At 42.0% G+C, this 24,381-nt stretch overlaps 1 protein-coding gene across 6 annotated transcripts; it reads left to right on the forward strand.

Annotated features, from left to right (window-relative positions):
• The first annotated feature begins 1,170 nt into the window (after positions 1-1,170).
• On the forward strand, positions 1,171-23,565 carry LOC6537248 (homeotic protein female sterile). 6 transcript variants are annotated; one of them, XM_015192741.3, is made up of 8 exons: positions 1,171-1,351; positions 2,072-2,225; positions 6,249-7,088; positions 11,567-12,078; positions 15,361-15,583; positions 16,104-16,231; positions 16,927-17,113; positions 20,875-23,565. In XM_015192741.3, the coding sequence occupies exons 3-8, from the start codon at positions 6,695-6,697 to the stop codon at positions 21,294-21,296; spliced, it is 1,866 nt and encodes a 621-aa protein (XP_015048227.1). In that variant the 5' UTR covers positions 1,171-1,351; positions 2,072-2,225; positions 6,249-6,694; the 3' UTR covers positions 21,297-23,565. The 6 variants fall into 6 exon arrangements, with proteins under 6 accessions (XP_015048227.1, XP_015048226.1, XP_039232330.1 ...); XM_015192740.2 differs by having other exon boundaries at positions 2,108-2,225; XM_039376396.2 differs by having other exon boundaries at positions 2,108-2,225; positions 16,945-17,113.
• Positions 23,566-24,381: the final 816 nt, after the last annotated feature.

Below are 24,381 nucleotides of genomic sequence, written 5' to 3' on the forward strand. Positions count from 1 at the left end.
AGGTCTTGGACTAAATCATTAGGGTACCACCCACTCGAAAAGTGCTACTCGTTGAATGCCAATCATTCAATGTCCGTTAACTGGAAAAACGTTTCTCCAGCCCCTTGAAAACGGGTAGTCGCTCGAACATAAAGGAAATCCAAATCCAAGCCCAAGGCGAATGCATTTGATTTCACAGAAGTGCAAGTGTAAGTGTCAGTTAACTTTGAAGCAGACCAAGGAGCAGCAGGAGCAGAGGAAGAAAGCGGGGCTCTGCGATGCTGAATGAGGTCTGCCGTGGATTGGGCATGAGTCCAAACGACTGGGCAGCAAACAATCCAAATCCCTGGCACTTAATGTGCACTAAGTGCTTAAGAAGGCCGAGTGTCTGGAGTGTCTGCCTATTAGAAGGCTCCCACTCCCACTCCTCACTTCCCTGTCCAGTGGCCAGTGGCCACCCACTTTGGAACAGGACAGCGTTTTATGGCTGGCGGGATTTAAATAACGCTTTCCAAAGCGCTGACAGCTTTGTAAAAATCGAATTGCAGTACTTAAAGAATCAACTAAGCCAATGTATAAGAAGATTTCTTTAACCAAATTCTTCTAACAAATACTTAAAGCTTGTCTTTTATTTTGAAATGCATAAACTCATGGGATAAGAACATCAAATTGGAATAATATTTACTGAAAGGTGGCGAATATTGCTTAACAGCTTTGACCTTTAAAGGAATTCGTAGGAAAACCACCTAAGACAAAGTAATAAATGGCATTCTTATAAATGTCCTGCAAGATACAAAGAGAGTATTCCTTTGTTACATTCAACGAATTGGGAAAAGTTGGCTTAATTCGTTTTTCACTTTACCCTTTTATGTGGAAAAAAGTTGCATTATTGGCAAGTGTTGAATTCTGTAAAGCAGGCCAAAGAGTTGTGGCATTCTAAGGATGCCAACAGATGGCCATTGAATGCTGGCCTTAAGAGAGCAGCATGTAAAAGAGATCCAACGCGATTTGGGAAGTTCGAAAGTGGCATCGGAGAGAGGGAAATCCGACTGGAAGTGAGCTGGCGGGATGCATCGATTTTGCCCCACTGTGCTAGGCGGAAAAGCTCGCTCTCTATCGCCAAAAAGGGGAAGAGGAAAATGGGAGCTTTGGCTGGTCGCCAGGCTTTTCAAGCCGACGCCGTTCGTGTGGCTTTCAGTGTATTCAGTGCAGTCGTATCGTTCGGTTCGTTCTCACGGTGAAAAGCGGTGGAAGGTCCTGTTCGGAGGACAACCTCAATACGCCACTCACACACGCACAAGTGGGCTTACTCACACGGACACGGACACGGGTGCGCTAGTCGAAAGTAAAAGTTGTCGAGTGTGCAATAAAGGTAAATAATAAATAAGCCAATGTGAAACATACGCACGCAATGTGAGAGTAAGGAAATATATGAAAAAATGTTCGCAAATATGAAAATTCAGACCTGCGTGCCAGGATGCAAAATCAAGTATGCAACACTCAAGTGAAACGAATATCCCGAATTAAAGTGTGCGAGAGTGCCAGCGATCCTTGAATACTCGACTACCAAACTGAAATTCAAAGCCAAACTAAACACAAAACCCGAACCTGCCCCAAACTGATCCTTCACCTCAATTCTCACCTGTCAAGGCCACACGGCGACTGTGGAATATTAGCATACACTCGCACACAGCCAACTCACCCAACAAATTGCATTCAACTTTATTCAGTTTTTTAGGACCGCCAAGGTCGTCCATATCTCTGAACGGGGTCCGAGAATTAAAAAAATAATCATTTGAAATACTTTTAGCCTTTCCCTTTTAAATTTCGCGGAAAGTGTTGCGATTTTGCCTCGTCTGAACTTTTGCTTTTTAGTTTTTTTCTTTCGCATTCCCTTTGGGGCCATAAATTAGGGTCGCATTCCGCTTAACCAGGAATATTTGCATAAAATGGGAAAAAGGGCGAGAAATGGTTTAAATACGGGAATCACACGGCTGAGATATTCAACACATGAAAGAAAAGGGGCAAACAAAATGAGTTCACAGGCCTTGATGGGGTGAGATAAGGCAAATATTAAAGTCCCTTTATATAGATGATAAAAAATTGAAAAAAGTGTAACCTAACACAGGCAAAACTCCAAGGATTCGCTACCGAAACTTTAAAGTAAACTTCAGTTTAATCAAAAACCATTCAATCAACGAAAGGTGACAACATACAGCAGCAAAGAACAAACACGGCGAAGAAAGGTGAGTCCTTTTAATTTTATTGAGCTAATTATCCAATAACGTGATTTCATTGTCTAGTTAACACCAGTAATCATGTATTGCCTTACAAAAAAGAAAAAAACACATCAACAAAGTCCCACACATTTGTGTCATTGTTTGAGTTGGGATGGTGCGTTGGTTTTCCCAGTGGCGGAAAAGCCGAGCCAACGGGTGGCACGGTTACATTTTTGCGTTTTATTGTTTTTACTGCTACACTTTGCTGTGGTTCGGTGTTGGTCAGGAAAAGGTTGCCAGCGGGGTGGGGGGTCTTGGATTGTCAGCTCAATTTAATTATGAAAATGCCAAGAATTTCCCTGGGCACACACGTGCCTAAACACACAGGTGGGTGTGCTTGGGATTCCAATCAACTTATCGAATGTTGTCGGGGACGCAATTTATGCTAATAAAGGATGATACTAAAAGACTGAAAAGTATGCTTTAATTATAATTATGGATATTTTTAATTAAATAACAAATAGACTTTTTGAATTTGGAAATGGAATATATAAAGTAATCGTTGAGAGCTGATTAAAAGAATTTTAATCAGGCAACTGGACTTAAACATTTTCTTAGTCACTACGACCAGTAATTTGGTCTTCAGAAATCATTACAAAACAAACTAAAAAGCCTATTTAAACTCTTTTTCTATTATTGCTTAAGCATGCTTATTGTTTGCATCACAAAGATCCATAAACTCGAACTGCTAACCATTAAATAGGTCATGTGAGATATCTCATTTTCAGTTTTACCAAGAGTCGTAGTTTTTCACTCATGCACCACATATTCCTGTGGCCACCACCACAAATTTCCATTACTGAGATTGCCTTGGAAAATATGCCCAGAAGGTACACCTTTGACCACTTTTCCAACACCATTGCCTGTGAGCTCAGAAAAGGTAACTAAGACTTTCCGGCCGGCAAGATTGCCGTTTTATGCAAGACATTTTCTCGGAAAATAAAACAACATTTTATTTACACGCTGCTTCAACAAGGTCACATATTATGGCTGGGAGGTGGAACTTTGCGCTCCAAAAAGTTGCCCAAATACATAAATTATTTTTATTGTACTTAACCTTTTCCTTGCCTTGACTTTCCTTCTTCATTGTCTGCCCCAAATCAGCTTAAGTCACACATACGAGAAATTCATAAGGTTGCTTCAATATGCGAGTAACCGAAAGATACAAATAAGTGGAGTAGGCCGCACAGAAAAAGGCATTTTAAGTTGAATTTTATCTATACAATGGAACAGCTTACTTATATTTTCATTAAGGATCTGGAACAAAAGTGCTTTCATGTCTTCGTGGAGCTTGTAAGATTTCAGGCAGACACTTAGAATACCTTCTTTCGGTAAAAAAAGAGTTCATAAAATGCAGTCATATTATAAAGAAAATATTGTATTTTTTGTGAATGGTTTCCTCAAATTCATTGAGGTGGATTGAAACAAAAAGTAACTGTGGCCGATTAAATTTGCTTATGACTCCGTGACCTGAATATATTTTCCTATTTAATCAGCTTACAATTGTTGCAGCATTTTAAAATTGCACAATAAAGTTGAATATGCGATGCAAGTGCAACACAAAACACTTCCATTATATTTGTTTTGGCATTGACGTATTTACTTGATTTAAATTTTTATGAATACCTTTTGTTTACTACTGAAACTCTTTGAGAGTCCAGTTTTGAATGAATGAAATATTATGCAAATGTTTGATAAATAGCAGGAAATCAAAAGCAAACAAAGGCAGAAAATTGTCAAGCGAAAAAATAATAGATGGGCATCGGACACAATTGCAACCGAGCGAAGACATAATTAAAAGAAATATTTATATATATATAACATATATGTATGCGTACGTATGGGTGTTAATCAAACATAATTACTCTGGTCATGCATATTTGATTAATCGGTGAGAAGGAAGGTCCTGTGGCCGTGTTCCACTTTGGTTTGACCTGACAGCTGTCGCTTTAAATGTCAATGCATTGATGGCCCATCAAGAGTTCACTTCAATGGGCCATGCCTCACGTGACATTAAAAGGATAAAGGATAGCGCAGGATATAAGCACGAAGCTTTTGAAAAATTATCGAACCAGCAAAGAGTGCTGAAATGTTCCGCTCTGAAATGTTTGTTTTAAAAACCATTTATTGCAGAGGCTTAACGATTTTTGGCTGCATTTTATTTAAGTAATATTAATCATATTATATTAGCATTTGTGCTGGGGTATTGCATACTCGTATAAAAAAGGATATTGCTGTTTTTGCGGTGGAAAGGATTAACTTATCCCCTTGCACTGGGCCATTGTACGGTTGGCCACCCAGTTTTTAATGGAAATTTTAATGAGACGTCGGTCTTTAATTATGCATGGGCTTCAACCTGGGTCCAGGTGTTCTTTCAATGCCTGATGTTCGGTGGGTGGTAGGTGGTTTTTGGTGGGTGGTTGGGTGGGAGGAAGCGTGGTTAGCCGGTCACGCCCTGGCACTTACAACTTAATGCCCGGCCATCAGAGTGACGTGCTTAACCCAGGACGGACCTTGGCACTAATTAAAACTAACCACCGACAGCAGCCAGCGGAGAAAAATGCTTGAGAAAAGGAAAAATTACGGCAGGCTTCACCTTGAGCTTTTCCTATGCCGCATTTCGACAGTTTTCCTCGGCGCCGTCCATTGTTGGCCGGCGAAAGTTTTGTGGCACATTTCGCTCGCATTTGCCACGCATCGACACGCCGAACTGGGGACTGCTGCATATTCTGTCAGGCTCTGACATTGCACTTGATGACTTTCCATCCCCAACTGCCCCCTCTGCCCCATCTGCCCCAATGCGAGGCATTCGGTGGGGAAGGGCACATTTTTTTGCAACTTCCAAAGTGCCTGGGAGGCGGTGGGCTTAAAAGTTTCGGCGACTCAGCTCGACAGTTTTAAATGAAACTTTTGCTGTAACTTACACTGTGACGAGTCCTAGGTTTTTGTTTCATTCTCCCAACGATTTTTTGTCGCCTTTTGTTTAACGCTTTGTGCCCCATTATTTTGGATTCTGTCAGGCACTTTGTATCTTTCCACTTCCACTGCATGCCATAGCACTGCGCCTTTCGCTTGTCGCAAAAATGAATAATGAAAGTTGTAAATAGACATAATATGATCAGCGCTGGGAGGCATTAGTGGAAAGTTTTTCGGAAAATGGAATGCAAGTGCTCTCCTGGGTCTGCAAACAAATGCCGAATCGAGTGAAAAGTTATCTTTAATTTAGCCAGTTTGCTGTTGCTTTCGTCCTTTTGCTCATGATCTGGAGTTGGGAAAGGATTTATAGCGAAAGTTGCTGGAGGAACAAAAATTAATGCGACCTGAACTTTTAATGGGTTTTATTAGCTGTTATTTATATTTCGTTGAGTTAAAATTCTTGGGGCCTCCCACAAAAAAGAAGGTACTGAGAAATCCTAGAAGAGTATTGTTGTTTGAACTTTTAAAATGCATTTATGAATAGTATTGTGCCCTAAATAAATGCGAATTAAAATTCCTTGCTTACCAGAAATTCCAAGCTTCGGACTCTGGCGAATTAAATTTATATTTTTTGCCTTTAATAAAAATTACATTACATTTTTGCCAGCGCAGCGCGAATTTCCGCGTTATTCTTACAATTTCTTGGATCGGGAAAACTGTTGTCACCAGTTACAGAAACACATTCATAAAGCAAAGAACGCCAATCCAGAAGACAGGCGAGCCACGCGCCACGGAGATAATGTAATACATTTCTATATGCAAGGAATGGGAACGTGGGTCCTGGTTTCAGGTGGAAAGGGCAGAGTTTTCGGGCGATTTTCGAGCGTTTTTCGGTTGTTTTCCCAGCAGCAACAACAGCACGTGCCGACCAAGGCACCAACACAAACACACAAACACACAAACACTCACACACACAAATTTCCATTTATTTTGACATTGACGTTTGAATTTTTAATGAAATTCCAAACATTTTTAACGCCCCGAAACGGTTTTGTTTGTCCTTTTCGTTCGCAGGCAGCTGAGTCCTGGCATCCTGCAATCCTCAGTCCTGGATGGGCAGCAATCGGCTAATGAAGATTAAGTGAGATTGTGTTCGAGCCGAAATTAAATAAAATATAAATCGCTGGAAAAATGGCGGCGATTTGTCAGCCTCTGTCGAGCAGAACAAATGCAAAGTAGTTACACGGCCAGCAGAAGGATAAACTATAGAAGGGAAATTCACAAGTGGATTTCCTTTCCTTTCGACCTCCACTTGCGGCAATTTCACGCATCGCGGCAGAATGATGATGACGGCAGGCGCTAATCAGGCCGCCCCCAGCCACGCCCCTCAGCTAGTCCACAAACACATTTTCAAATAGGTTTTCGCCGGCGGAAAAGTGCCAACGGGGGTGCAAAGGGAGCAAGGGAAATCCGCATAGTGGCGCAAGGGGCTGGGGCACCACGCTCGCTAGTGAAATATTATGGCAACTTTTCAAATGGAAATGCGCCAGCAGCAAAAGCAGCAACAGCAGCAACAGCAGCAGCATCAACGAACGAATTTAAGGCAACGAGCGGCGGCAGTGGCAACATGCAAAGCCAGGCGACAACGACAACATCTGCAGCCGGAGTCCACTGACTCACCGCAGCACGGCACGGATTGCATAAGACTGTGGCCAGGATGTGGCCCATCCACCGCCGACAGGGTCATCGGCAACTCACCCACCTGCAACAACACCAGCAGCAGCAGCAACATCAGTAGCAGCAACAGCAGCAGCAGCAGCATCAGCGGTTGCAGCTGCAACTTTGGACGGCAAAGAGCGCTGATTATGCTCAGCATGCTCGTCGTTGTCATGGCTCTGATGTCCGGCAATGGAGGTGAGTCATACCCTGTAAACCATGCCAAATTTTAAATTGAATTACTAAGTACTTTTTAGGCAGAAGAAACTACACAAATTAAAGCTTAGAAATATCCCATAAAATGTTCATTAAATAATTAGTTTATCTGCCTCTCGAAAAATGAACCTAAGCCCATTTCTCATTTCTCATAAAACCAACTTACAATTCGGTAATCCAGTGTCGTAAAAAGTTTCCACTTTCCGCTGCAACAGAAAGTTGCATTGCAAATGGCTCTGCCTCCGCCTTAATTCCGGCTACAGTTTTGGCTTTATCCACAGGCCAAGCTCATTTCCCATTCCAATTGCATTTTTTTTTATGCGGCAGGCAGAAGACCAACAACAAACATGGTAAAACGAAAACTTTAATCAAATTTCGTGCTCCAGTTGCCCCCTTTTTTCTGTGTGCCCCAGTCGCAAAAGTGCAATTGTTGCCAAATTGATTTGACCAATTTCATTTATTGATTTCGATTTTCGATATCATTCATTTTGGCCGTGGTTGTCATGCCCAAATGAGTCAGCAGAAAAGCGGAGCCAAATCAAAGCGAGCCGGAAAATCGAGAGGGAAAATCTATCAGCATCGAGTAGCCGGAAAAATGAGAGTGCGCCTCCTTGGCTCGGCATTTCGTTCTTACATAATTCCAACGTCTTTCGTGTGCTGGTTTTTCTCATTCTTTTTTTTTTTATTTTTATTTTGGTATTTTGTGTTCTGGGTTTTGTTGCCTTGTGGGCTGCGTTTTTAGGTTAGGTAATTAATTTTGTGTGCCTGAAAAGTCTTGGGAAATCAATGTTTTGGCCTGGCCGAAAGCAACTCCCAGGCGATGTGGAAATTCCGAGCCCTGATTGCGTGGGCGAGTGTGTGTGTGTGTCCTGGCAGGCTCTGCGTTCGTTTGACTTTCATTTTTCATATGCCGTGCGCCGGTCTAATGACGCACCTGCCTTTGGGCCAAAGTCGAATGCCAAAGGATTAGCGGCTGGAAGGAGTTAAGTCATCATTAGGCACTAATGAACCGGGCAGTCGTGGGCAGTGTATGCCAGATTCACAGATAAATAACATGCCAACGGATATTCAAATTAGTTGGCAAATTTTTTCAAAGGAAACTCCAAGGAATTCGCAGCAGTAGAGATTTATGTTCCGGTACATCTATGAAATGTTAATTTTCTTAATTATCTAAAGTGCTCATAGTTTACTTACTCTTCGTTGATATCGAGAGCGAATCCTGAAGTACTAGCTCCTATTTCCATTTCATTGGTAACTAAGCACTGATATCCAGGAAGAAATCTTATCTAGCGGCCATTGAAGCTAACAAAGAATATTAATCTGCGGCTAGAATTACCTTGTCCGATTCCATGGAAGTTCCTCAAGCAATTCCCAAGAAGAATCACCTAGCAAATGAAACAAAGATGAGAGGTCTGCCACCGGAAAGTTTTTCTTCGTTTGACCAGAGTCCGGGTAAAAGCCACACAAACAAGGCCCAAGGCTCCATGACAAATGGAAACCTTTAAATATTTAAATATACTCGTACAATGCCCGTGCAAATCGTTTGGGGAGTCGCAAATGTTTTTTAATTTTTTAAGTGAATTTAAAAATTTAAGCGTGACTGTCGTGCCTCTGTTTTCGCTGATGTTCCCCGACAGTTCACCTCAGAAGGCAGACAAACGCATACATAACACGTGCGCGAGGGGGGACCTAAAAGTTTTGACATTTCAAATGTTTCTGACAACAACAACCAACCGCCACCCTCGTTAATAATAACTGTGCGGGCGTAGTAATTCAGCAAGCCAACGGAAAGAGACGGCATGTTGGGGTGCAGAAAGAGAGGGAAGAACAGGACCAAGAACCAGAACCAGAGCCAGCACAAAAACAAGAGCAAGAACAAGAACAGGAACACGACAAGGACGAGGCTACAGATGAGCAACAGGAACATGCCTTGCGGTCTACTTGTGTTCAAGTTGCTGACGTTGACGTCGACGAAACGAACCCGGACATAAGACATGGGACTCAGGACCTGGTACTTGGGACTCCGGACTCAGAACTCAGGACTCAGGACTCAGAACTTCGGACTTAGGACTCAGGACTCAGGATCCGGGACATGAGACGTGAACACGGCAAGAACTGCGTCTGCCACTGAAACTGCGACCTCGGTACACGACTTTCGGATTCCTGCAGGGCGCTTTCAAGCCAAAAAGGGAAATGGAGCCCAGAATAAGACCAAACATTTAATGGCAAACACGAAATGCGTTTCTTAATACCCTTTAAACACAACATACCTTGTATCATATTATTTTAATATTTAATTTAATTGAATTTTGTAGTATCAACTAGTAAACTGATAAAATTATTTTAATATTTCATTTAATTGAATTTGGTAGTATCAACTAGTAAACTGATAAAATAGAATTGAAAGCTCTTAAATTGCGCTTTCAAGAACCGAATTAAAATAGCATGATTATTATTATTATATTTATTTCTTATTTGGCTGTCAATATACTCATACCCTTGGTTAACATCTAAAAATATATTCCTCAAATTTAGTGATCCCTTGCAAGGGCATAAGGATAATAAAGTGAGGGAAAATAAATATTTTCGCTGCTGCTCTAATTTATGTTTGGCAGCCAACAGTTGACGGTGCGGTCTTTTGTCCCAGGCAGTCAATTTATTTTAATTTCTAGCCCGAGGCGTTTTATTTATTATCATGTTTGGCCCGGTTGCCGCCCCCTTCCGCCCCCTTTTTCAAACTCCCACGCAACAGGACATGGGTGGAGTCAGGTTATTAGCAACATTCTTCGGGTACTGCCAATTGAAGCCAGCCGGCAGACCAAAGAGCAGGGCCAAACTGCAGACTACTCCCAACGCTTTGGCTGTCAATGGCATTTTGGCTTGGGTGAATGGAGAATGGAGCATGGAGGAGGAGAGTGGCGAATGGCGGATGAAAAACCTCTGAGGGAAGGCAAAAGCAGTTGAAGCTGGAGCAGATGATGAAGGATATTCGACTTATCTGGTACGAACATGGCCAGCGGGCCAAAGCTGATGCTCAGCTAATAGTTTGGGTAGTAAACTGGCTGGCTCCAAAGGACAGGGAACAGGGAACTGGGAACACAGCAGGGAAGCAGAGGGAGTGATAAGACGAGCATGCATGTGGGATATGTTCGCCAACAGGCGATGAGCTCAGTCGCACAAAACGTGACCAGATACTAGACTTCAGATTTACCAAAGACTTTTGAAAACGTTTCAAAAATGCAGAAAAGAGATTTTTAGGAGCTTGATCTGTCGTTTTGAAAATCCTTTTTTTTAAAGAAAATATTCCAAGGCAACAATATCACATCTTTAAATTTATATCTGATTTTTTGAGATTTTTTACTTAGAAGAGTTCTTCTTGCAATTGGTGCACGCGGCGTATGAGTAATGTTAGGTAAACAAGCTGGCCAGGATCCCACAATGTACACTTCTGTTTGGCTATCTTCACGGTGACCGAGAGACCGAGTCACTGGAAGCATCTCAGTCCGTTCAGGGGACTGGTCGATGTCTGGGTCTCCGGGCGGCGACGTGCACAACATGCTTAATCTAATAAAGTCGCTAGCCAGACGCTTGCCGAGTTGGCCCATAAAACTGCTGGAGGAGAGTGTCGTAAAGAGACGTTAGTGCTAGCTGCTGCGACGTAATAAGCGTATCAAGTGCCCCGAGATATATCCGAGCCAAATTCGAGTGTGCTGTGGGTAGCAGCTTAGTTTCTGGCCCAGACGCAGTGGCGTTCTCGCTGCTAAGTGATGGATAAATGCCGGATAAAAATTGCTTGTAACTACGTCAACAACCACACTCACACACTCACACACTCACACACACACGCATTCGCCGTTGGGTTGTGCGGAAAAACATGAAAATTTGATAAACGAAAAATTGCAAACAAACAAACGGAAAAAAACGTTGAAAAATTGGGGAGAACACAACAAAAAAAAATTGATTTACCTTGCGTACCCACCTAAAACTTTGTTTACCCTCCCAAAAAAGTTGTAAACGTGTTTTTCCAATTTGTTGTGTATGTGTGTGTGTGTGTGTGTGTGCTTAATTCGCTAATTACCTAAATGGCAGCCACAAAAGATGGAAGTAGTGGGAGTTGGCTTGTGGGCTGTTAAAAGTTCAAGCCAAACGAGTTACAAGGTTTCCCGGTTTGGGTTTCCAGTTCGCTTGTTATGGCCATCGATTGAAGGACTTTAGGGCAAAGTTTCTGAATTTGAAACATTTACGAGAGAAAACACCTTGCGGAGTTAGCGTGGGCATGATTTAATGTAGGGTAAAGACTTAAACTTGTCAACTAAATCATAGTAAATTAGTACAATATTCAATCAAAAAAAAGATGTTTTCAAAAGCCTTATTGATATGTATTGATTAAGGAAATTATTTTAGCTTTGTGTATTGTGGCTTTCACGATTGTAACATCTACAATACCATTCCCTTTTCAGTTTATGCCGCTCAGCGCGACTCCTACAACTCGAAGGATATGAGCAGCAGTAACAATGCCCTGCCCAACGAAGGAGTGGGAGGATCTGCAGCTGGCGCAGGCGAGGCTGCTGCTCCTGGTCCCACTGGTGTCGCCGGAAGCGAAGGCGGAGGTGGAAGCGGCAACAATAGCAGCGGAAATAACAAAAACGGCCATCCCGCCGCCGGATCAGGCGCTGCCTCCGAATCCGCTGCGCTGACAACCGATGCCAGTCGCAGCTCCTCTGGCAGCTCCTCTGGCAGCTCCACCACCATCACGGGAATCCCGAGCAGCAGCCTCCACAAGGCCAGCAGCGCCAGCAGCAACACATTCTCCTCCCAGCTGGCATCCGGCTTCCATCGCAACAGCATCGATCTGGAGGAGGCCCGCAATGCGGGTCCCTACTTCGACAAGGCCTTCTCCAAGAACGTCACCGCCCTGCTGGGCAAGACGGCCTACTTGAACTGCCGCGTCAAGAATCTGGGCAATAAGACGGTGAGTTGCAACATAAAAACCACTAAGGTCCCTATACGGATTTAAAAAAGATTAGAAAAATTTTAAACATTTATTGTTATGTTATGATTACTCCCTCACCTTTAACTCCAGTTCAGCGCCATAAATCACATGTTTGCCATCGTTTGACAATTCGCGTTGTAATTATCGTGTAATTTCTTTGTCGTTGGCATCAAATTGCGATTTGTTGGCTGTGCATGAGTGGCTGCCCCACTGTGTATTTGGTGTTTTTTTTATTCTGGCTGGCTAATTAGCACGTTGGCTGCTCCCAAAATGCGGGGCGGAGTTTTGGGGCTGCTGGCTAATTGTTCCGCTTGCCAGAGAACGCAATGATTAATTATACCCAAACAGGAAACAGATTTTACTTTATTCAACTTCTGCGTCGTGAGCGGAAGGAAGTGCCGCAAACATTTCACAAACACAATCTCCAGCACCACAATCACCACATCCCCTTTCACTTCCGGTCGAGGCCTTCGCTCACCTGAACTATTCAAATGTAGCAAAAAGCCCCAAAAAATTCATTTTGTTTTTTCGGCCTTCTCGGCAGGAGCTCAATGCCGTTACTTCTAGACCGTAGTCATTTGGTTTCCGTCACTTCCGGCGGCGTCGGCGACCGGAGAAGTTCCCTGCCCGTTTTTCCGATAATAATATGTTACATGTCCCGGAATCCGGGTGCCTTGCAAGCACCACCTCCCACAGTGGAGTTCCCAGTTCCCAGTTCCCAGTTACCAGTTACCAGTTCCCATTTTGAGGCAAACTTTCTGGCAGCCAGTGATTAGCAAGGGGTTCTGGCTTGTTTGAGTTGCGGTTTCGAAAACTAATTTGCGTGATTATTAAATTGTACACAATGGTGAACAGAGGCAGCGAGGAGAGCAGGCAACCTCAATTGGGGTTTGAGTATCGAGAGCAGCGGGCCAAATGATTTCCACCTTGTGGTAGGACGATGCGAAAGTTTTGTGCTCGAGGATGTGCGACACACCACGTTCCCGGGATAACTTCATTAAACGTGTTAGGTGGGATAGCCTCATCGATCTGCTCCTTTGTGTCCTGCAGAACGAGTTAATTAACGATGGAGAGCTCTTGGAAGTTGGTAGTTTGAGTCAGTGCACGTGAGATTGAACTTAAAGAAAGCATCCTTTTTTAAACAACACATGTAGTTAAATTTATTGAATAGCATACAAATATCTGTGTTGTGTAGCAGTTTGTACCTAATATTCAAAACTCCTAAGACCTTAAATACCCCCTATAAAATGCTATTAGGCAGACAGCTTAAGAAAATATCCATTTCTTGCTCATCAGCTGCCCGAAAAAAACCCCAACACATTAGGCAACCTGTAAAATATATTCATTACCTTCGTGTGGCAGCTTAAGATCTAATTAGCTTTCAGTTCTGCGGCAAGCCACAAGCCGCCCCAAAACCACCCACTTCCGCCCCATTTTTTCGCTCCCTCCCCTCCCACCTCCAACCTCCACCTTCGCCCAGCTTTCCACCTGGAGTAATACATCATTGGTGCTGAGATTTGGCAGCATCTGGGTGAGAATTAAGCTGGTGCTGTGGGGAAAGTGCCAAGTAAAAACGATGAAGAAAAATCCTTCTGTTTTACGCTTGTGTATGTATATACATACATGTATATGTGTGCTCTTTGCTTCACACCGTCTATAATGATAAACAGCGTACGGATGTTGATGGTCCCTGCATTATTAATGACGTTTTTCATTTGCGCTTTGCTCGGGGAGAGCTTTATGTTTTAATGCCAGACACACGAACACACAGCTAAAGTCAGAAAAACTCGCTGCTTTTCCATAATTCCAAGGAAATAAGGTGGACTATTTAGTGGAAAGGTGAAAGGTGCATGCGATAGAGATTTCTTTGGACGTTGAGGTCTTTGAAGAAATAATAATGGCGTGTAATATATAAAAATTTGTATTTAGCTTAAGCAACATATATTGGCACCTTACCAACTTGCCACGACTTGAATCTTCTTTTTACCGCGGAATTCGCCAGGTAACCCCTCTTTACATAATTTATACGAGTACATATTTCTCGGCTTCACAAATTGAGCTGTATAAGAATATTTCCAGATTTTGATGTTTGTTTGCGAAGCAGTAAATGAAGGAGAATATTGATGTGCTTAAAATTTTACGACACTGTAAACAAGCTTAATGCGCATAAAAAAAGTTAAGCAGCGCGCCAAAAAAACGAGTGAAAAGTGTGTGGTTGTGCGTAAAAGTTGTTGCCTCACTTCGCCTGCGATGTGGTATCACTGCAGAAGGACTTCGGGTGTTAATTACATGCAACTTTGCTTAAGCAGCTGCCAAAGTTTACCTTTGTGTCTGGCAACTAACACCTGGTCCCTGGTCCAAGGGCCAACCCCACCACCCACCTATCATCGCTCATAGCTCATGCTCCTTCCTTCCTGCCCAGAGTTTCTTGTCCATTAACTTTGGCAAAGTCGTCCTCGTCCTCGACGTCGTCGTTCATCGTTAGGCAGGATGTTGCTAAGCTGTTGTCATTGAAATTGAAAATTCCCGCAGCTGACGTATGACACGCAACACAGCCAGGCGTGTCCTTTACCACCCTCTACCCCACCCACTTCCCCACCCCTCCCTTTCCTCACTGCCCCGCGCTCGAATTTGTTAACCCCCTAAATCAGCGTCACTTAAAAATGTTGCGTCCTCGGGCGGGAAAAAGTTGAACATAAAACAGCAGGTGGTTGGCAAAGGCGTGGTCCCAAGTGCACGGGGCAAATGAAAATATTATTTATGATTTAATTGCTTTTTTGCGCATTTCTACTTAGCTTAGGCGCAGATTTAATTTAGTTTCCAAATCAAAGTGTCTCTTTTCTTGCACAACAATTTTATTTAGCAGCACTTGAGATTAAACCACAAACATTCTAATTGACGTTTAAGTCAAACGTATTTACGAACTCCATTCCAACTTATGCGTTTTTCCTCTCAGTGTGGGTGCGTGTGTGCTAGTCCCAGTAACAATCAATTTTTTGTCTGGAAAAGAACTCACATCACCTGCTCTTGTCCTTTGAAAGTTTGCCTTGCCAAGCGCAAGCGAAGTATCATATAAAAAATATTTCATAATAAATTTGCATTTTACACGTGTGGCCCCGACACAAAGGACAACCCAGCAGCACGCTCCATTCAAGCAGCTGCGTATGAAATTGACTTTTTAAACTGTTTGCCGAACAAATGAAATCCGAAATCTTAACTCGCATGCTAAAACTTTCCTCCTTTTTACCCCAATCATTTCAGATGCTGCTTCAGGTGTCGTGGGTGCGACATCGGGACATACATTTGCTGACAGTTGGCCGATACACATACACGTCGGATCAGCGCTTTCGGGCCATTCATCAGCCGCAGACTGAAGACTGGATGCTGCAAATCAAGTACCCGCAACATCGCGATTCTGGTATCTACGAGTGCCAGGTATCGACCACGCCCCACATGAGTCACTACATTCACCTGAATGTCGTTGGTAAGCTAAGTTAATATAAATGCTGGCAAGCAATATTTCACACATTGTTTAAACTTTCTACTGAACTCCGCTAACAGTCCGATATTTCTAATAATATTCTTGAAACTTATGTTCGAACTAAATGCGGAAATGTATATATATTTTTTTCGACTGTTGTTTCCTTTTGGAATCAGCACTCAGCTTTAACTCCTAAGCGTTCAAGTTAAACTCAAATGCACTTTCTTTATAGACCCATCTACGAAAAGTGTCCCTTCCCTCCTTTCGAGAGGTTAAAGTTTCCGCGTTAAATTCTGATTGAGTTGAATAACAAAAGAGTGTAGTATAATGGGAAAATATTTTCATCTCCCTCTTGGCGCTTTTCAATTGCGTCTCTTGAAAAGGATGAACATGTTTTTCCTTTCACCTCGCTACCTCCATCGCAGATGGAAATCTTGCTCTTAGCTAATTGATATTTTATTCCAGTTTGAATAACGATAAAATTGTCTGCACTTCACCGTTTTAATTACGCTTTCCTTTGCAGAACCCTCGACGGAAATCATCGGTGCACCCGATCTGTATATAGAAAGTGGTTCCACTATAAACCTTACCTGTATCATACAAAACTCACCGGAGCCACCAGCCTATATCTTCTGGAATCACAATAATGCTGTGAGTCTGAGTTCCCTAATCCCAAACTAACTTTCATCTTCAAGGACAAGCAATTACTTTGGGGCGTCATTATCGCTTTCCTCCTCCCGAATCACCCGGAAAAGTGTGGAAACCCTTTAGTGTTCAATTTAGTAACTTTTAAATTAGCTTTGCCGAGCGAAAAGTTTCCTTCTTTCGCTTTTTTATATTAGGAAATGCCATTTAAGGAAGGAAGTGGATGCAGAGCCTGGGGAAAAGGGTTCTCGGTGCCGTGCTTTAAATGGATTTCGGTTTTGTTTGGACTCGGCCACGTTTTAGTTTCCAGCTTAGGTGTTTTCCCCACACTTCATGCTTTTGCCCCTGGCTTATTGTATTGGGTTTTAAGGGTTCACGGTTCTCTCTCTATTGTTATGTATTTTCTATAGAGGCGGCGACAAGAAAGGGAAAAAATATTGCCATTAGTGCTGACTCCTCCCTCTTCCCCCTTTCCCCTTTCTTTGCCCTGTGCCCCAAAGAGATTTAATTTTATTGTTTTGCTTCGGTTTTATTTGCAATCTCTCTTTTCCTACGCCGCCCACTGACTTTAATTTGGCTAGTGTGCAACAGTGCGTATGCGTAATTTGTCCTAGGTTTTATGGCGTAGAAAATCGTGAAGTCCGTCCCTCCCCGCACCGCCCAACAGGAAGTGTAGCAAAATATTTTATAACCTCCAGAAGTTTCCATCTCACCCGCAGATCATCAACTATGATTCGCCGCGCGGAGGCGTGTCCGTGGTCACCAATAAAGGCGATACGACCACATCGTTCCTCCTAATTAAATCGGCGCGTCCGTCAGATTCCGGGCATTATCAGTGTAATCCATCAAATGCAAAGCCCAAAAGCGTTACAGTACATGTGCTCAATGGTAAGTAAAATCAACGACAACACATCCACAACAACTCGCACACAGCCACAGGATATCCACAAAAAATACAACAATGGGTCCTTGAAAAAACGCGGGGAATACACGAAATGAAACTGTGACAAAAAACGGAATTGCACAATGGGAATGCTAATGGGTTACACGACGAGTTTTGGCCTGGAAGACAACAAAACCTAATGGGTTGAATGGGGCGGTTGAAAGTAATAGCGGAAAAGAATGCGAGTGCAGCCGAATAAAAAACTAGAAGTCGACATGAGCTAATGGCGAAGAAAAGTGGTTTCACATTGCATTTGCTTTAGTCATAGAACGTACTAGATGAATTTAGTCAACTTTTCATGAATGCTCTTTTAATTGCTTAATATTTAAAATTTTTAATTTAATTTAGTGATTTAATTCAGTGAGTTGCTATCAAGCTGTTAAATGAAGTCAAGTGGATTGAGCGATTACAGTGAATGCAGTTATCTTGAACGCTTAAGAAGTAAATGCGCTTTTAATTTAAGTTCTAAACGCAAAGAGACATTTAAGCAAGCGAATTTGCGCGCTGAGTTAAGTACCGACAGTAGCTCAAGAATTTCTGTCTCAGACCCAGAAGCGAGATCCAAATCCCCCTAGAGTAGTTAATACGCAGACGACCCGGCCTGAGTCAGCATATCAATGGCTGAAATCAGTCCAAAGGCAGCCATAGAAATTGCAGCTGCTAAAGCTCCTCGGGCAGCCCAAGAAGTGACACAAAAGCCCAGAAAGATCCAGGCCAGCGTAAAGAGAGTCAGGCAAAACAGAGTGCCAAAGGGCGCCAGAGGAAACGGAAACAGAAAAGGGGGAAAGTTGCAGGCTACGTGGAGGTGACAATAACTATCCAACAAAGTGTTGTTTAAACTCGGCAAAACTACGTGAAAACATCAACAAAAGAGTGTAAAGGTATCGCTTCGGAAGCCAATGAGCAAATATTGATTAGTGAATGGACTCGCTATGTAGGGGGAAAGTGCCTGCTGATGGGGTAAGTGGTGTCTCTTTCAATTTTTCGAGCTTAACCACACGGGAGCTCAGCTAAGTGAAATCTGCTAGAAAAGTGGCACGTGAAAATTATCTAGAATGGAGCGACAGTGTCTTGACCCGCTTTCCCCTCACTTAGCTGGATAACCATTATCCTCGCAGCGCGCCACCTATTTATACTCATCTGCCGTGTCTGTAACCAACCACTCTGGAAACCGTCAATGTTTGGCAAGCAAATCTAGCCAGGGGGCAAAAGATATTTTCAGGAGACTTCCCAACATTCGAGGGGTATATGAACTAGGTAATAAGGGTTGTCAGCTCCGCAACTCCATGCGATACAACAAGTGACTTTATGTTTTACTTAAAAATGCTTACACTGTTTCTGTATTGAAACTCACAACATGATATATAAATAATTAAGTTCGAATGCTGGTTATTCCTATTCAGAGCATCTTAATTCCTCATGCTAAGTGGCTTCAAAAGCAGTGTATTTAAATGCACTTGCCTTACAAACTTTGGGGTCTCGGCCTCCTGCTGAATCTGGCACGCGTGCCACATGAAAATTATGTTTATGCTTCGCCCCTCTGCCGTAGATAGCCCCATAACCGCCACACCCTCCGACTGTCTCGGAAAACTCACAGCGGCAGCAGGAAAAGCTGGAAAAGCCAGAACAGCAGTTGCTGCACGCTACTTCCTTTGCGACTTTCACTAATGTCAAGTTGTCGTCGTTGTCGCAGCAACCGTGTCTGTTAGATAATGTCACACGGCGTTGTCCTTTCGCAGAGCATATACAATTATGCAGGCACTGCGAAAAAATCCTTTAACAGCCAAGCAAATAATATTTTAAAAGCATGATTTACTAAAGAGTACATTTTAATTATAAATTAATCATTTATAGGCTCAACAGTATTTTGCTAAAGTTATTAAGAACTTACATTACAGAAGCTGAAGATTCTGTTACTGTTAATGGCTAACATTTGTAGCATACTTTTTAGGGCAGCTCACACAAAACTTCTGCAAGGATCCTGTTGCAATGCAATAACTAATATCCTCCATGTAGTTTAATCAATCTAAGGAGCTTGTTAAATAAAAAATGTAGTTCCTAAATCGGTTTCAATATTTTACACCCTTTTCTCCGAGTGTTTGCGGTCTGGACGAGGGGCACTCATCCCCGTCAGCATATTGCGCATGCAGTGCGCGTTGTTTCCGTTAACTGCTTTGGCACACTTGTTTCTGATTATTATTGTGTTTTGTCTCTTGTTCTGCTGCTGCTTTTACCATTGTTCCTTGCCGTTACATTTCGCTTTGTTTGTTTGTTATTATTATGTGCCCGTCGACAGTGTTGTTTCTGCTGCCATTCCGCTTTTGTTGCCATCGTGTTGCAGCGCCAAAGTTTTCCACTCTTACTCCTCCGCGGCCATCTTGTGCTTACTTTTTGCATTATTTTCCCTTTTTATTGCTCATTGTTACCTGTAATGCATATACAGGTACAGGCATCAGGTATCAGGTATACAGCACATATAGCGACATCTGTGGTGTCTCTGTCTTGTTTGGCTTGCCGCATCAGCAGCAGCCACTGCGTCATCAATGGGGTCAGAGTTTTCGGTCTGGTTCGGTCTGGTTTCTGACTTTCAGGCTCCCAGGCTTCAGGCTTTCAGTTTCTGCCGAAGGACGGTGGACTTAGAGTGCAAGTTGGGACTTTCATTTCGCACCGAACCGATCCTTGCCAGCTGCAGTGCATAAAATTGTTTTTCCTCTGCTAGGGAATCAAAAGTTATTAGGGGGCAACACAAAATTTTTTGATATCTTTTGTTTGCTGATAGAAATAAAAATTCCAATAAAATAGTCCCGAGTGCTGGCAATTCGGTTTGGTCTAAGTAAACTGGGTGTTTTCAGGTTATTTACAATTTTATAATTTATCATAATTATTAATAAAAGAAAAGGTAACAGAATTTCCCATGATATAAATTTTTAACGTGCCAATATTTGGTTTATTTACATTTGTAATGTTTCATTGAGCCATGTTCTATTATCAAATAGTATTTACACCCAAGTAAGCAGGGTTCGCAGTTCTTGACTAAGTTCTTCACAATGTTGATTTTTCTTTCTGCTTGTAAACTCCAGTTGCAAGTTGCTGGTGCAGTTGAAGCTTTTGTACCTGCAACAGTTTCAGTAAGTTGTAAACAGTCGTCCGCTTTACTATTCTCGTTTTGCAGTTGCCTTTATTTTATGCCGCATAGTTGGGGATTCGTTTTGTTAGTTTTATTTAGCTGCTCGTTGTTTTGACTTTCGTGACAATCCAAGTATTGTTTCGTGCTTTTCCTTTATCTGTGCAGTTTTATTGTTCGACAGTTTTCTGGGTGCCACCACCCACTGCCCTTTGTGGGAGGTGGTAATCCGTTTAAAGTTGCTGGTTTATGTGAGGCTAAGTCTTGATATTCAAAGGTAAAGGGATAATCTCTGCTAAGGATCCATTTTTAATGCAGGAAACAAAATTAAAAATAAAAAATATATTTTGATAATACTGTAAATTCCCTTTCAGGAATTAAAAAGGTTATAAATTTCAATTTTTTAAATATTTTTTGTGATATGGTATATTTTTGATTTTTATTTGAAGTATCGCCCATTTTGGTGGTACTTACTCACAGTGCACACTCACATAGCCACAGCCCAAAACAAACTACTTAACGACTTTTCAGTTCGCCCAATGTCTGAGTATAAGGACAGCAATAAAGATGTAAATTAAACAGGTGTTTCCCATTCCGTTTCCAGGGGAGTTCCCAGCAGCAATGCAGCACGCGGCACCAGTGCATCCTCGCCCCTCGCCCACTCGCTGTCTGTTTGTGTACCTGTTTGTGTGCTTCTGCAGCTGGGCGCTTGCCGGTGGATCGCTGCGCTGCTGGGCGCCGCTCTGGCCACGCCCCCGCCGGTCCGAGTCCGTTCCGCCCGGCGGGCGGCGGGGAAGCGTCCTGGACCGCCAGTGGATCGATGTGCGCCACTCGCCTGCGACGTGCGGCACTTCCTCGCCAGCGTTCTGAGGTGGCGATGGCGATGGTCTTGGCGCTGGCACTGGAAAGGCACGCAGCAGGAGCATTCCTGGCACTATGTGAAGCCACAATCGCGCAGGGAGGCGGCAACGTGTAGGCAGCCCTTCGAGGCGGACATAAGGTGAGCTCAACGGCCAGCAACGGATCCCACTCAAGGCCACTCTCAACTCAATCGTAAGCTGTAACTATAATAACTATAACGTATGCATACAACATAACTCTATTGGCTATTGCGTTTTTCTATGAATCAGCGACGTATACGTAATATTTAGCACAAAACCGAAACGAGAAGAAAACAGAAAACGTAAATATATGATATACATACCTAACTATAGATGAAACCGAAATCAAGCCAAGTTGTCGCCTTTTTTTTATGTACGACTTTGTATCATACAATGAAGCTATCTAAGTCTTTGGTTCCCTTAGAAATTGAAAATTGTGTAAATAGGCTGCTTAGCATACCTAGAGGCGCTTTTTTCGATCGACTCTTTCCAACCTTTGTAACTTTTATAGCCAAAATTAAGCAGCAGGCAAAAGGCACCCTTCAGAAAGCTGCTGCTCAACACTGCATTAAACAAAACACAAGAAAGAAGCAAGCGGAAACCATTTTTCAGAAAATACCAACCAGAAGAGAAAACGCTTTCGACTGCCACTTTGCGACTGTTTCCTCGAAGCGTGGAGAAATTCTCATTTGCATTTTGCGTAATCCTAATAGACAGATAAATGTTCAACCGAAAGGCAATTAGCACGATGCAAACTAAAAACATTCAACTTCAAGTACAGGCTATAGAAAAAACGAAAAAAAAACCCTAGAAATTAAAGCGAAAAAAAACTGTGTAAAATATAAAAGAAACTTAAACCCAAAGGGGGAAAATTTAGCTACAAGTTAAAGGAAAATAAATAAAAAGGAGAGCAAAAGCAGAACTCGTTGAGGGGAGACTTTTTTTTTTGGCTGCATCTGAATGGTTAGAAATTAAGTCATAAAATATGTAAAGGGGAAAACCCTCGAATAAGTTGTTTCGTTTCGTTTCGTTCTTGTAATGTACAAATTAAATAAACGTAAGTATTACCCCACGTGCAGAGGAATGGAACGGTTTGAATTTAGGATACAATCGGCTGAGATGAAAAATTGTTGCACATTTCATAAATTTATTTGTTGTTACTCAATGCAAACGAAAATTAGTCAAGTGTTAAAAGAACGAAAAACCTTATGAAATATGGAAAAAGCTCTCTACAATGTTACATTCAAATGATTATTCTGACGTTTTACAAGCGCTTTTCGATTCATACTTCAATTGTTTATTTTCCATTTCCGATTCCTAGCTTTGATTTGGGCTCTTCGATAACTAAAATCCTTTGTCTGACTAATTTCTGTCATCACACCAAACTTTGCCATAGAGCACATAGCTAACCAAATACATTAAAAAGAAGGATAAATCAAGCGTTACAGAAAACCAAAAACTATTGATAAAAATTAAAGTAAAGGAAAAAGTTTCATTAATCAAGCTAAGCATTAAGCAAAATACAAATTAAACAGTAATAACAGACAAAACACTATTGAAATACAGCATGATTACTCAGAGACTAAACCAAATCCCGACACGTTTTCCCCCACGCTTTTTCCAATTACCATGTAAAATATCAACAGAGCATATTTACATTCAAATTCCATTCCATTTCATATGAAATTTCAAGAGAATAATGCCTTTTAAATTGTGCAGGCTGCAGGAATGGAAAAGCGAATTCAAATTAGAAATCCCATTATGTTTGATGAGGCGTTTTATAGTTATTCGATATTTATTGCAAAAATGTCAACTGTCGATCAAATGCACACACAATAATTCTTTGTTTCACGTCCATGTTACACATATTCAAACTTTGCCCAATTTCACATTCTGTCTACAATTCCAATTCCAATTTCATCAAGCATTTCAGATGGTGACAAATTCTCGAGATACTTAGGTCTAAGCATTCAAAATAAATAAAGTATGACATGAAAACTAAAAGACCGCATAAAACTGAAGTAAATATTGTATATGTAAATGTGTATTTATAAAACTACGACATCAAGAAAGCTATATATATATATACATTAAAAACCTAGTTTATTAAACACATAAAATCGAAAAACGAAAAACTGAATCAACAATGTTATTAAAGCTAAACAAAAACGTAACATTTGAAGGTATTTAATTGAAAAATATGAGCCATACAGAAATACGATAAACCGAAACCGAAGTCGGAGCAGAAACTGAAGTTAAAAGAAAACTTTTTAAAATGTAAGAATTTAAAATGTGCAAATAACAAGTGAATGAATGAGAAAACGAAAATAAAAGCAAAAACTGAAAAAAAGGAAACTAAAAGAAAACTAAAGCATATTATGTCAACTGTTAATTGAGTTGTTTTAATGGTCAGATGTTGGATGGGTGGGTTAATGGGCCAACAAATGTGTAATAAATTATGCGTAAGTAAAAGTGAAACAGGTCCTGCCTACTCTGCAACGAAGCTCAAACAAAGTAAGGACAAAACCCATTTTTCATGCCCGGAAAGCGGAAGCAACAAGGGCTAGGAGGATGTGGCATTAGCGATAATATAATGAAATGGGATTAATCATACGACATGTGGGCCAGCCGTAAGGGAGGCCTAATGAATGCCGAGTCCTTGCAACACATTACACACACTCTTACCTTTACCGGCTAACAAGGACACGGAGCACCGTGTTAGCTCCCATTTCCACCGTCCTTCTCAGCCGTCACAATTTAGAGACCCTGCGCCATTACGTGCCATTACGTTACGTGAGGCCTTACGTCGCTCGGTTTTAATAAATATTAGCACATTGTTAAACAGTTGAGCGCACGCTGATGGAAAATCAATATGTTCCCCCTTGCACTCCGCCCGCACAGCTCCGCTCTTATCCTTCGTCCTGTGGCGCTGCAAAGTATGTAGCACATACACATATTTTATTGACGAAAAGTTTCGCGGAAAAGCGATGGGGTTTTTGTGGGTGGACAGTGGGCAGCACTTTATGCAAGCAAACCACTCAAGGACAAGTGGGCAATAAGCGCAGCTTTTATTGTTTTATGTTTATTTACGCTTAAGGACAAAAGAGAGCATTGAAAATACCGCTGTGGAGCGAAATATTTTAAAGTGAAGTTTTAATTAATGTTCTTTATTATATCAGTTGTACTTTTATCACTTTTTCCCAGTGTA

Source organism: Drosophila yakuba, chromosome 3R (assembly GCF_016746365.2).
Source record: "Drosophila yakuba strain Tai18E2 chromosome 3R, Prin_Dyak_Tai18E2_2.1, whole genome shotgun sequence".
NCBI lineage: Eukaryota > Metazoa > Arthropoda > Insecta > Diptera > Drosophilidae > Drosophila > Drosophila yakuba.